Source organism: Cantharellus anzutake (genome assembly GCF_015039405.1).
Source record: "Cantharellus anzutake strain C23 chromosome Unknown EI90scaffold_274, whole genome shotgun sequence".
NCBI classification, from domain to species: Eukaryota; Fungi; Basidiomycota; class Agaricomycetes; order Cantharellales; family Hydnaceae; genus Cantharellus; species Cantharellus anzutake.
This window is the reverse complement of record NW_024067224.1, coordinates 48,719-62,524: the sequence shown is the minus strand read 5'-3', so window position 1 is coordinate 62,524 and position 13,806 is coordinate 48,719. Positions and strand designations below refer to the sequence as shown.

Here is a 13,806-nt window from a genome sequence, read left to right as displayed (position 1 = left end):
TGTCATGGGTATGTCGGATATCATACCTAACGAAGTACAGGTTTCCAGGATCCTCTTTTGAGTATCTAGGGACGCGTTCATTAACGCGCAGCATTTGAACGTGAACAAGATCCTCAATTAGATCAGCGGTGATCGAGTTACAGCCATTTGTGATATGAAGTTCGCGCGGGTGATGAGCCTCCAGCAAGATGGTTTTTGAGGAGTGCACAAGCCACTGAACATGCGCCATCTTTGCGTGCTTCCTTTGAAACATCTGGATAATGCGTGCGTACCTATGCAAACATTTTCAAGCTCGGGGCACCAGAAAATCTTTTCACTCACCACTTCGTGTTTGCGTCCTGATTGGATGACCTTGATGCTTGATCACAAAATATTTTCTCCACAGCCGGTGGCTCGCGTAAACAACCGGCGGGAATTGTGACGTAGTCTCCCACCTAACACACTAATCAGCTATACATATGATGGAGGTATACCCATTATGACCTGGAACACCGTATTTTGTATCTGTGCGGTATGATAGAACACTTTGTCTCCTTGAATCTTGATGCTGTTTCCTTTCCACCGAACAACTCGGGATTTTGCATTCCACAGCGCTTCTTCAGCCCTGAAGCTCGGATGGTAATCATTCCCATCAGTTGCATTGCTGAAAATTTCATCATCGAGCGACGATTTTGCTGGAAATTCGGGCGCAGTCCATAATTTTGCGAAGTTTCGCTGAACAAGCGCAGTCATGTAAGGTGGACTAATCCCATCCTGCGTTGATAGGTCGGGGTGCTTGCGCTTGGTAGGGCCTGTTCTGCTGAGCATTGCAAATAACCCGTTGGCTGAAGTATTAAAATTGAAGTACTGTGTGCGGCAGTATGTGTGCCTATCGGCATATGCCGTACTGTAGCGACACGGGTGAAAGAAGTTTGGAAGAGACATCGAGTAATATCGGATGGTGGATAAGATGGTTGAAGAAATGACACAGATACTGTAAATAGACAAATATACACATAATATTACCAGTGCTGGATCAAGTATCAGGTGATGTGGAGGAAAATAAAGCGGAATTAGTGAAGTCGTAAGAGGGGAACGCGATCCCCAGTGCAGGGGTCGCGCGATTTGCTGCTGTAGTGCGGCCCCAAGAAGTGTCGATGTTTGTGTCAGCAGTTTTTGCGGGGCGAAGGGTATCATCGCTTGATCCTGTCTCAGCCGGCGGCCCGATGAATCAGGAGGCAGCGCAGGGCATTGAGTGTCGGGGGCTTCCAGCTCATGTGTGTGAACTAAAGACATGAGAGGCCGTAGGTAATGGAGGTAGTGGAGAGAAGTGGGGTGATGATTTCCGGCGGGCTCGGTCTGGGCTTACGGGGCTACCATTGGCGTTACCACTATCACGCCTCATCACTCTTAGAGGTAGTGGAGAAAGTGAGAAGGGGGGTTGGGGTGATGGAACCCGCACTCCTCCGGCCAGTGCCCACAGGGCTTACGGGGGCCACCATTGGCGCTACCACTATCATCCCAAAAAGTAGTGGAGAAAGAGAGAAGAAGGGTTGGGGCGATGGCAGCCCGCACTCTTCCGGCCAGCCCCCTCTGGGCTTACGGCATTGCGGCGTTGCCACTACACTACACCATCCTCCCTCCAGATGTTATGGACCTCATTGGTTTGAACAGGGGCACCGCGTGAATGTTGACCGTGCCGAGTGTTTGTTGTGACAGCAGAACTTCCCGAGAACATTAAGTAATGGGTCACGTTACCGATCTCGTTTGCCTGACGCGTCTGGACACATCGAAATCGACGCGCAGGCAGTTACGTGTGCGCGTAATTCCGATGTCGGACCACAGCATAACCCAGAAACATGCAACTGGACCACAAAGCAGTGCGCTGGCGCCTCCGCGCATTTACAATGCCATATACTCTGCGGTACAAGTATTCGAGTGCATGGTCCGCGGCATTGCGGTGATGCGCCGTCGGGTGGACTCGTATGTCAACGCTACACAGATATTAAAGGTTGCTGGAATCGACAAAGGCCGGCGTACGAAGGTATCAATTCTTCCTCATATTCCATGTGCACATCGATGATGATCCTCCCCGTGAACAACCCTCTTTTTTTCGCCCTCCCAAAGATTTTAGAGAAAGGTTTTCTGGCCATCTTCTTGTGTTAAACTTTTTTAATTCATATCTTATCGTCAAGAGATACTCCCAGGAAAGCACGAAATTGTTCAAGGAGGTTATGGGAAGTACCAGGGCACATGGATTCCTCTGGAGCGAGGACGTGAATTGGCCACTCAATTCGGCGTCGCACCTCTGTTGGCGCCCTTGTTCGACTATGTTGCCCCAAATGCCTCTATGCCCCGACTACCAGTACCCAATGCTATCCGATCTTACCAGTCATCACCTCCATCAACGGCGAGTCATGTTGGATCCCATCAGGCGTCGTTCCCATCGACGCCTCAGTCTGCCGCCAAGATGAGTCCTTCGACGTACCAATCTATGAGGCCGCCTGCTCCACAAACAACCGATGGCCACTTACAGTCGCCATTCCCCAATAGCGCGCCATCCACTTCTTCTCCAGTTCATCCCCGGCCCTCCGCCGTTTTTTTCAAAAAGAAGTTGCGGGAGGACCTCCCGAAATCTACTCACCCACATCGTTCCTTACAGGATGGTGCGGACAAGCTGAGCGATGGCAAGACACTGACTCCCCCCACCAAGCGTGTACTGTCACCAGTTGACCCCACTACTCGCTTTGCAACCGAACCGAGCCCCTCGCATGCGTCACGCTCTTCGATCCTTGGCAGTCGGTCACGAACTATCCTATCTCATATTAACAATGATCAGCAGCCGAATATGGTTCTTGAGCAACTGACACACCAAACTGATATCGAATTAGAAGGAATAAACATGACAATTGATGACGAGGGGCACACCACGCTTCATTGGGCTGCGAATCTATCTCGGATCTCTTTAATGGAAGCTCTGATTGATGCAGGTGCAGACATCCATCGTGGTAACAACATGGGAGAGACCCCTTTGATCCGGTCAATACTTTCGTCCGCGGCATTTGCATCACAATCACTTCCCCGTGTCCTTGAGTTATTATCGGCATCGATTCGTACAGTGGATGCATTATCCCGGTCAGTCCTCCATCATGCTGCACTTGTGGCTGGCGTGAAGAATCGAGCGTCATCAGCACGCTATTACATGGAGACTATCTTGGAATATGTTGCTCGTAATGAGGGTGCTGAAGGCTTGAGGAGCATAGTAGATCTCCCAGACCTTCACGGAGACACCGCGCTGAATCTAGCCGCCAGGGTCGGGAATCGAAGCCTGGTGCGGAATCTCTTAGATGTCGGTGCCAATCCTTTGTTGGCGAATAAGCTCGGATTACGACCTGGCGATTTCGGCGTCGAGCATGGAGTAGGCTGTCAAACTATCTTTCAATTGCTTCCGCTGACCAGCCTGACTAGAGCCTTGATGCCAGCAAAGCGGGTGATATGATTTCCGCACTCCGCACCGGCCCTACTCTTCCTGTTCGACGAAGGAAGGACTTGAGCAATGGTCAGTTAGTTTGGTTGGTCTTGCTTGCCTTTTGGATTACTGAGCTAATATTATAGAAGTATTGTCAATCATCGAGGGATTGGATATTGAATTTAATGAGGAAGCCGAGACCAAGCGGAAACAGCTAGATGATATTCAAAACCGACTTCGCACCGCTACTCGGGAACTTGCCTCTCAGCGCAGACTTATCCAGCATTGGCAGGCCGCATGTTCGGAGTTAGACCAAATCTTGGAACGCATCAAAAATGTGAAGGGAGCAAGAGATTCTGACCAAAACCTCTTCCATATTAAAGCAGGGACAGCGTCAAGAAGTGGCAGCTTGGATCCGCCTCTCCTGGAAGACGATTATCCAGTGTCTCTAACAACTCTACGAAGGAAACGGTTTTGGCACTCGCATGCGAATCAAATAATCAGCGACCGACTGAGTTTCATGAAGGGACAGAATGCAGAGAAAGAGTTGCAATGCAAGAAACTTGTTAGCCTGTGTACGGGTGTTCCTCTTGAGAACGTGGAGCCCGTGAGTGTTGTCTCAAGTACTAATTTATGCACTCAATTGCCACCCAGATGCTTGAGAATTTGCTTGTTGCGATGGAAAGTGACGGCACTGTCCCCGAAATCGGTCGCGTCTCGGGGTTCATGCAGAAAATCAAGTCATCAAACGGTTGAGGCACCTTGATAACGCCATCCGCGATGTAATACACAGGAACATTATGTTTGTTGCGACAGTAGTTATTCTTGTGCGAAAAGCTGGAAACTCCTGTTCCAAGAGCCCGAAGCAATGTATTCCCCTCCCAGGGAGATGTCAACAGACATCACCTTGCCTGCATCCGTTGGTATGGCCTTGACCAACTGCCAGTCATCTGCAGACCAGATCTTTACAAGCCCATCATAGCCCGAGCTCACAAGGTATATCCCATTAGTAATTAGTTCGTAGGGATTGCCTTGCAGATGTTGCACCCGTATTGGGTCAAGGATATTGTAATAGGGGTTCACCAGTTGTCTGTAGAATCTGACATCTGAGACCGTCGATTTGTGGGCTGGGACTGTGTGAAGTGCTTTCAAGGATCTCATGTCCCATATTCGGATAGTATCGTCACCTGAACCAGTCGCTATTTGAAAACTGATTAAAGTCAACGCAGGGCGGGAACATCGTAAATTGAAGAATACCCATTTGGAGAAAAATCAATTCCGAATATTCCCTGTGCATGTCCATCCAATACCATGGCAGTGCGGCCAGTTCGTAGATCCCACACACGACCAATGCCATCGAGTCCACTGAAGGCAAAATAAGCATTCTCATTTCGACGGAATTAACGAACCATACATACCCGGAAGCCGCAAGCGCTCCATCATCCTGGAATTGGACGGCATAAACCTCCTTTGAGTGACCCTCTTGCCGCAGAATCTCGACAGGGTACTCCCGGCAAATATCCCACAGCCTCCAGGTACCATCAAAGCTAGCACTGGCAATAAATAGTCCTGACGGATGGAATGCCATTCGAACAACTCGGTCTTCATGACCACGCAGCTTCGAAAGTGGCTTGTCTCTTAAGGCTCGATAAGAAGTTGAATGGGGAGATCAACATCTTATAGCTTACAGGGTAAGTGACCATAGCAAAACAGATTTATCCCCGCCTCCGCTGGCGAGATTCACAGTTTCCGGGCTGAGGCTGACAGTGGCTTTTGGATGCCATGCAATCCCACCCACTCGATCAGTATGGCCTTACCCGCCAACGAATAAGCAATTCGTCATTTCTAAACCATTAAAATGAGCATACCTTGAAAGTGTGTCTTCTGAGAACAATTGGGGATATCCCACAACTTGATGTGACCCGACCAGCTTCCCGTTGCCAGTGTCTTCCCATCTGGGGAGAAACGGGCCTGTGAAATGCAACGTTCATCGCCAATTTGAGATCCTAGTTGGCTAAAGGTCTACATCAAGGCCACTTAAAGATGTGAGGGTCAGTTCTTTGATGCCGCACTCACTTTGAGTTGGGAAATCACTTCCTTCCTCGTATCGATAGTGCGACTTAGTGGAAGTTTGCTTTCTATTCTCTGGTGGGCTAATCTTGCGCGAGCTCTTGGGAACGATCAGCCAATCGGAAATTTGTACAAACGAACATAAAATCACACCTGGGAAGAGACAGTTCTGCAATTTTTCGCCGAGCTTCGAGCAAGTCCTTTCCTCCTGCTGTCCAGAATTCTTCCTCCTAAAAGTCGGTCAAAGTTGCTGAAACAGACGTGACTAGATGACATTACCTCGTCAGATTTGGATCCCTCAGACTCTTCATCTTCGGCAAGTTCTCCGTTAGCAACCATCATTTGTGACAAGTGATGTTTCAGACGATCACGGCGATCAGGAGCCTTCGACAAGCCATCTAAGCCTTGTACAACATGCATAATGAATGTCCTTACATACCCGTTCTCCAAAGAGTGTTATTGGTTGTCCGATTTCACGAAGACGCACTCTAACTTTCGCGTCATCTGTAGGCACCGCCAACGAACGCGCTCCTTTACGACGATCCAGCTCCTCTAGGAGTGCACGGCTCTCAGCTCTGGCTCTCTCCGAACTTTGTCCTCCGAGGGAGTAGTCAACATCATCCACTTAAGAAATGCAGAGCGCAGTTGGTGCAATGAAGATAATGGTCGTCCACGTTGTCAGACGTACCAAGGCTCTCAAAGCTAACGCCATTATTTTCCATGGTGACCTAACGCGCTAAGAATTGCAACACTTCTGGTACAAGGCTGTTTGTTGTTTGTTGTTGACGAGCCGTTTTGCTTCCATCCAACCCAAACAGCGACCAGTCCGCATGGCTGAACATCGTGGTGGACTCCGCAATCGCACTTCTCAACAGAATACATCATCCGAAAGTGACCGCAGCAGGCCGTCAACATTGTCAGATCCAGATGTCCCAAGGGTGTGTCCTAATGCCATCTGAACTGTGGACTCACCACTCAAGTGTTGTGTGTACAGCGCCAACGGATGGTGTCGAACCCAACGTCACCATCCCCGTTCGAAACCAAAAAGTTTTCCGTCATAGTCGCCTGCGCTGTCACCTTTATTGCCCTTTTGCTTCGTTTTTACAAACTTAATCACCCTGATGAAGTGGTGTGCGCACGATCATCTTGCGCAATGAAAAATTTTTTCACCCCATTTATGCAGCTTCGACGAGGTGCACTTCGGGAAATTCGCGGGGCATTACATTAATCGAGAGTACTACTTTGATGTCCATCCACCACTCGCCAAGTTGCTATTGGGAGCGGCAGCCTGGTTCGTCGGATTTGATGGTAAATTCGATTTCGAAAAGATCGGTGATAGCTACACGAAGAACAACGTCCCATATGTGGGCATCCGGGCGCTTCCTGCGCTGTTGGGGAGTCTCACCGTACCAATTGTGTACGCCACAATGAGGGAAACTGGTTTCCCTATCGCGATTGCCGCATTTTCGGCAAGCCTTGTTGCTTTAGGTAGGGCTATCGACAAGATCGTCTTACTCTTGCTGATACTAGGGATTTGCAGATAATGCCCATGTTGCACAGACGCGCCTTATCCTTCTTGACGCTGCTCTAGTTTTCTTCATGGCATTGTCCCTCTATTCTTACATCCGATTCAGGAAGCTGAGATATTAGTCGGTGTTCTAGTCGTTGATTTTGGGGAGTCGGCTAAATAACATTTACGACAGTGAGTTCACAAGCGAATGGTGGCTTTGGTTATCGGCCACTGGATTTTTCCTCGCTTGCACCCTGGGATGCAAGATGGTAGGATTGTTTACATTCTTAACCATCGGTTCTGCTGTCATCGTGGATCTTTGGGACATCCTTGATTACAAGAAGGGGTATACCATGGTACGCTTTTACTGTATCTTAATTATGCCTTGGCTTAAAGGGTGATTGAAGGATCACGTGTGGAGACATTTCTCTGCAAGGGCCTTGTCCCTTATCGCGCTTCCTCTTTGCGTGTATCTCTCCTTTTTTTGGATCCACTTCAAAGTTCTGAAGTATTCGGGGCCTGGCGATTCTTTCATGAGCCCTGCTTTCCAAGAAACACTTCACGGAAATGAGCTGTTGATGGACAGCCAAGGTATGTGTGACAATGGGCACCGATTTGATCTGCTAGCTAATTTTATCGGACAGAAATTCGGTATTACGATATTATCGTCTTGAAACATAGAGATACAAAGGTATTTCTGCACTCACATATTGAGATGTATCCTCTCCGCTATGAAGATGGGCGTATCAGTAGTCAGGGTAACTATTGTATTGAGCTCGAGATGCTTTGACGAAGAGTACTCACCTCTCACCCAGGCCAACAGGTCACCGGATACCCTCACAACGACACAAACAATCACTGGCAGATCATTCCAACGAAGGCTCTCCCAGAAGCAGGCCATGGGCGCGTCGTGCGTCACAGTGATATCATACAGCTTCTTCACGTCAATACCCAGTCCCATCTCTTGACGCACGACGTTGCATCACCATTGATGCCCACCAATCAGGAATTCACAACCCTAGCCAAAGATGACCACAGTCGTTATAACGACACGCTTTTCCAAGTCAATATCGCTGATGGAGACGATGGCCAAGCCTGGAAGACGAAGTCTGGTCATTTCCGTTTAATTCATATCCCAACACGGGTTGCGTTATGGACACATCCAGAACCTTTGCCACGTTGGGCGTTTGGTCAACAGGAGATCAATGGAAACAAAAATACACAAGAGCGATCAACTATTTGGTTTGTGGATACCATAGTTGCAGACGAGAGTACGCCCCCCAATCATGGATCCATTTTGTGCACTGAACAATGATTGCTTCCTAGACGGACTAGAAGCTCATGACCGTGGAGAGGCTACATCACCCAGGACAGTTAAGCGCATGTCCTTCTTCCGCAAGTTTGGGGAGCTACAATTGTTAATGCTTCAACACAACGCCGGTCTGACGGCATCACACCCATACGCCACTGGACCTATCAACTGGCCGTTTCTCCTTAGTGGTATCAGTTTCTGGACCGAGAACGAACAAAAACAGCAGATATACCTCGCTGGGAATCCACTTGGTTGGTGGATTTGTGTGATGGCGTTGTCTGTGTTTGCTGGAATTATTGGGGCGGATTTAATGGCACGCAGGCGAAATATCAAACCCATCCCAGAAGGTGGGCGGGCCCCAAACCTCTTCATGATCTTAACTCAAAATTGTCTCAGGAATCCGCAACCGACTTATAAATTCCACTGGATTTTTTGTTGCGGCATGGGCATGTCACTATTTCCCTTTCTTCCTCATGAATCGCCAGTTATTCGTACATCACTATCTACCGGCGCATCTCTCATCAGCACTGGTAGCAGGATCAGTGTTGAACTTCCTCTTGACAGAGTCTATCGAATACCCTATTTCTATTGAGCGTCGGGGCTTCACTCGGTCTAAGGCCCGCACCTACACCGATTTCGGATTCCGCGGTTTTGTGGTTACGGCGGTGCTCTTTACTATTCTTACTTTCTCATTTGTATTCTTCTCTCCATTGACGTATGGCACACCTGGGTATGTGTATTTCGCTATCATAAGCCATCCCACTCTTACGGAAATGAATTAGACTGTCGGGTGAGGAGGTAAACAAACGACGCATTCTATCCAGTTGGACGCTTCATTTTGCTGGCAAAGAGCATGAGGTGAGGTCCGCGATGCGTAGAAAGCACGGCAGTAGCTGATTAGTTTTTTTGTAGAGTACGTGATTTGGGCTTGTGATGGGTGTATCGAACCCTACATGATTTGGCAGGGCTTTTAGTCAATGCTCATAATACGTAGTTTTTATCGTAATGTGTGCTCAGCAATTGAAAAAAATTTGAACCTAAATATTGACTTGACGATCACATGATGAGACGGCGAGATCCGTAAAACTTGCCAGTTGTTACAGCTTTAGCCTGCTCGCAGTCCTTGTTCTAAGATGGTGCGTGAACGGAGCGCTGACGCACTATTATCCCGGAACTTGATTGCTTCATTTCTGCCAGGGTAAACGTACGAAAAAGGTTGGGGTGACTGGGAAGTATGGAACAGTAAGTGGTTGGCCTAAGATCGCTTCACCCAAGCCTGACCGTGCAATTCAGCGATATGGTGCTTCCCTTCGAAAACAAGTAAAGAAAGTATGGATTTGTGCCAAGTATTAGAAATATCCTTCGCATTCCTGAGATGATTTTAGATGGAAATCACACAGCACGCCCGGTACACCTGTACCTTCTGTGGCAAGGTATTTAACCCATCGGCCCTTTTTTTGGTTATTCCTGAATACTGGCTTGTACCTCCAGGATGCTATCAAGCGGACGCATGTGGGTATATGGAAATGTCGAGGCTGCAAGAAGTCTATTGCTGGTGGTGCCTGGACGGTGTCTACTACGGCGGCTGCCACTGTGCGAAGGTATTATAGTCCTCGTTCCACTTGTCTGCGGTGCCTGATCACTATATCCCACTAGTACCGTTCGCCGCCTGCGAGAGCTGACAGAAGCCTGACCAGTTTATATATCTATACATTGCCCTCCATGATGATAATGTCAGATGCGTTCCTTTCCTAACGAACACATAAATAAATTGGCTGAGATCTTGATCTGTACAAGTGTACATGTGAGGGTTGTTAGGGAGAAAGGAGTCAAGTAGGTTCGTCGCCACTTTCATTCTCCCCTCTCTCGCTGTATGAAGACCCATCTTCGCTGCTTTCGTCAAACGTCAATGGGATGAACTCGTCCGTCTCTACCAGTTCATCTCGTTGAAGGTTGGAAGGCTGCACAACTGAAGAATCATCCACATTGTGTTTCGCTCGGATAATGTGGGGCAACTTGCAACGGGAATTAGGACAAGACCCGGAGGTTGCAAAATCTGGACATTCTCGAACATGCTGCCTGTCACAGTGCAAGCCACGGTCGCAGTAACCTAGGATTGCAAAATCGCGGCAGATACCCTCCTTGTGACTAAGCTTAACATGAGGATACTTGCATGAAGAGCCTTTGTTGCAGCGAGCTCCATTTGAGAAGTGGACACACACAGGGACACGTTCAGGAGTTGGCATGTGAGAGAGTAGGCAGGGTTTGTTGTTGCAGTCATCGTTCATAAAGCGAGGACAAATAGCGACCTTTTCAGGATTATGCTGATATGGGCAGTGCAAGCCATTCGTACAGAACCCTGAGTGCAGCAACCGAATGCCCAGTAACGTTCTCGTAAGATACCTAATGGACTGACAAAACGGATAAGCTGTACCTCGTGTTGTGAATTTTCTACATGGTTCATCAAGAGACGATGGCTTAGGCGGTCGAGGGACAGATCTGGGTTCCTCATTAGCGCAGTGACAGAATGGTAGACTTGGAGAAGGAAAACTGACTTATCAGAACGCGTTCGGCGATTTTGGCCAATGACTCGACGTTTTAAATGAAATCCAGGTCCTACATACAATGATTTGACCGAGTGGCGAGAGTGCGAAAGGTTCGTTCCAGAGCGTCCTAGTCTGCTGGCGGCAACCAAGTTGCCACGTTTCGTTCGTACCATGGTGGCCTGTCGAGCCAATGAAGTGGACGAGAAACTTGATGACACAATGTTGCTGGAAGAATCATGAGATGTTGATGCATTTGGTGGCGTAGTGGTACCCGTCGAGATTGTAATATGGTCGCGTGGCGGAGTTGATGATGCATCATCGCTATTGTGCTTGCGGACAAGGGATCGCTTGGAGGCTGTAAAAACTGTGCCATCTATGGTGACCTCGCGGGATGGCTCATGAGTTGGTGTATAAGTTTGAGCCCTGTGGGTCGAAAGAACGCTGCGATGGCTTAACAAGGGACTCTGCGATATTGTTTTGCGCGAAATGGCATCTGGGAGCTGATGTGAGACGCCTGTCGTTGGGACAGGGAGGTGGAAAACCTACTCTTTAGTCGCGCAATCTCTTGCAGAAGCTGTTCGTCAGTTGGCATCATGTACTGAAGTGTTAGAGGGGAGGGCAGTTATCACGGAGAGTACGGATCCGAAGACACGAGGAAGACGAGCTAATAGGGTTTCTGGTGCAAATTCAAGCCGTCAGCAAGGACTTTTAACCTTGACAGTAGCGTTTGTCACTGAGGGTCGGCAACCGAGGTTGTGACCGTAGTTTTGTGGCTGTGCTAGCTATCCCAAAAAACAGCGGGATGTTTTCCTCTGCACATAATGAAGATAGTATGCAAATAAACATAGGATGTTGTTTGTAGTGACCTATATTAGTGTACTTTAGGTTTGCTTTTTCTCGAATGTGCTTCATTGTTGACAGTACTACACTGTGGGAAGTAAACTCTGGTAAATTACCAAGTTTTCGTAGGTAAAGGACCATTTACTAAGTTTCGGGTGGTAATTGAGGAATGGTAATGTACCAACTCACCTGACGAGGGTTGGTAACCAAGTTCTGTGTACCATCTTTTACCAGATATCCTATGGTATTGAGCGACGTGACACATAGTGTAGGATTTCATGTTATGTACACCAGTTTTACAGTAAAGCACGATGTACTGTACCGGAATGACCAACAACCTGTCACGCGTCACACAAGCCTTGCGGTTTGGTCCATTTTCAAATTTTGTCACATGTCACACAAGCAATGCGGTTCAATGTCTGGTGTCACACTACTTTGGAGGGGCAAGGTGGCTATGCCAATATTTGATTTAAAATTTCCTAAATTGGTGATAACAGCGTCAAAATTAAAAATAAAATGCCTCCATCTCCTGTCCTAAGTCCCTCACACGTTTAACTCATTTACCGCGTCCCAACCCATAATTGGCTGCTATGGGGATTTCTACATCATCGCCCTCAGCAGCAGCGGAACCTAACTGGAGGCCACCATTCACTTCAGCAAGCCCCTCAGGTGCGCCCCCCCCATCTAGATGTTCACAGACCTCCTCTAACGTCACCTCTACATCATCCTCCACAGGTTCCGTGAACCCCCCTTCATTCATTACCATAGCGGAGTTAGGGCGAGTCCCACTATCATCAGTAGTAGGGTGTTTGCATGGTGCACTTATGGCTTCGGCAAGAGCAGCATCTTGTTGTGGGAGGTTGTCAAGGATTACCCGCAGTGGACGAGATGTGAGACTGAGATGTGATAAGTTGAATTCGCCTGAACGGCACAGTTCAAATGCCTGTAAACCATTATCGGGTGAGACGATGTTATGATACCGGAAACTGTAACTTGCCTTCTGGATCCGCTGAGGCTTATTTATCGAGTGGTATGCATTGACGAGAGTGGCAGGCACACGGTTCCTCAGTGTACCAAGTGTTGTGTCAAGTGTGACATCACAAGCGTTGATACCTGTCTGCAGTTGAGAAGAGACCTCATGGACGACAGCAGTTTGTTGTGAATGTTTTACTGCAAGCTTGAGGATGCGCTGGATACCGACATCACAGGGTTGCCAAAGACCCGTGCATCCTCCAGGAACGTAATCGAGGATGATCCAGGGATAGTTGTCGAACATCCAAGTCCGAAACTCGAGAGAGGCATGGACAGACCAGATGTCGAGTTGCCAAATGCACTCCTGGAGCTGATCAAGTGACAGGCGTTCCTTCTCGGTATTGAAGTAAGGGGCAAGGATATTTGAGACAAAGGATTTCATCATCTTCAGATTTGCCCAGTAGTTGTCTGTACCCGAGATCTCAAATAAAAAACCAAGATCAATTGCTTCGACATAGCGGAAAGAGCTCATAGTTGGGAGGCTAGCCTTGGTTTTCCCCTTAAAAATAGTCTGAAATGGTAGCAACACCCCACTGGCTGAGATTGCCACATTAAGGGTAAATGCTCGCTTCTCCTCCAGGCCGACGGTAGAGACTTGACGGGATCCTTTCCTTTCATAAGTTGAGGCCGAGCTCTGCTGGTAGATGACTTGTGTCTGATTGGAGTTGACCCTAAGGCTACTGGCGATTGCATACTGGCGAATAGAGTGGGCTTGACGGAGGAGTGAGGCGTGAAGCTGATAGTCGGCATCAGCTGGGGTCTTCTGAGCAGCACGTGTAGCACGTTGTAATGTCCAATTCATTTCTTCAGTGACAAGCTTCTGAACCCACTTCGTGCTCACTGCAAAAGTGCTTCCATCGCTTTTCACCACAGTCTTGAACATCTCAGGTTGCTTGTGTTGGATCTGTGCAACAATCATGCCACGGATCTGGTGAATGTCCAAAGCAGCGCCTGCTTGTCGAATGCTCGATAGCACCTGCTTGATCTCTTCGATCAACATTGGGTAGGATGCCTACATTATTTGCGTGAGTTTGGAGTGATACTAGCA

General features: G+C 48.3%; 1 protein-coding gene across 1 annotated transcript; it reads right to left on the bottom strand.

The window, feature by feature from the left end:
• Positions 1-12,282: 12,282 nt before the first annotated feature.
• On the bottom strand, positions 12,283-13,140 carry EI90DRAFT_2956475 (uncharacterized protein; the record flags this gene model as incomplete). Its single annotated transcript, XM_039055440.1, has 1 exon — positions 12,283-13,140. The coding sequence occupies one exon, from the start codon at positions 13,138-13,140 to the stop codon at positions 12,283-12,285; it is 858 nt and encodes a 285-aa protein (XP_038907635.1).
• Positions 13,141-13,806: the final 666 nt, after the last annotated feature.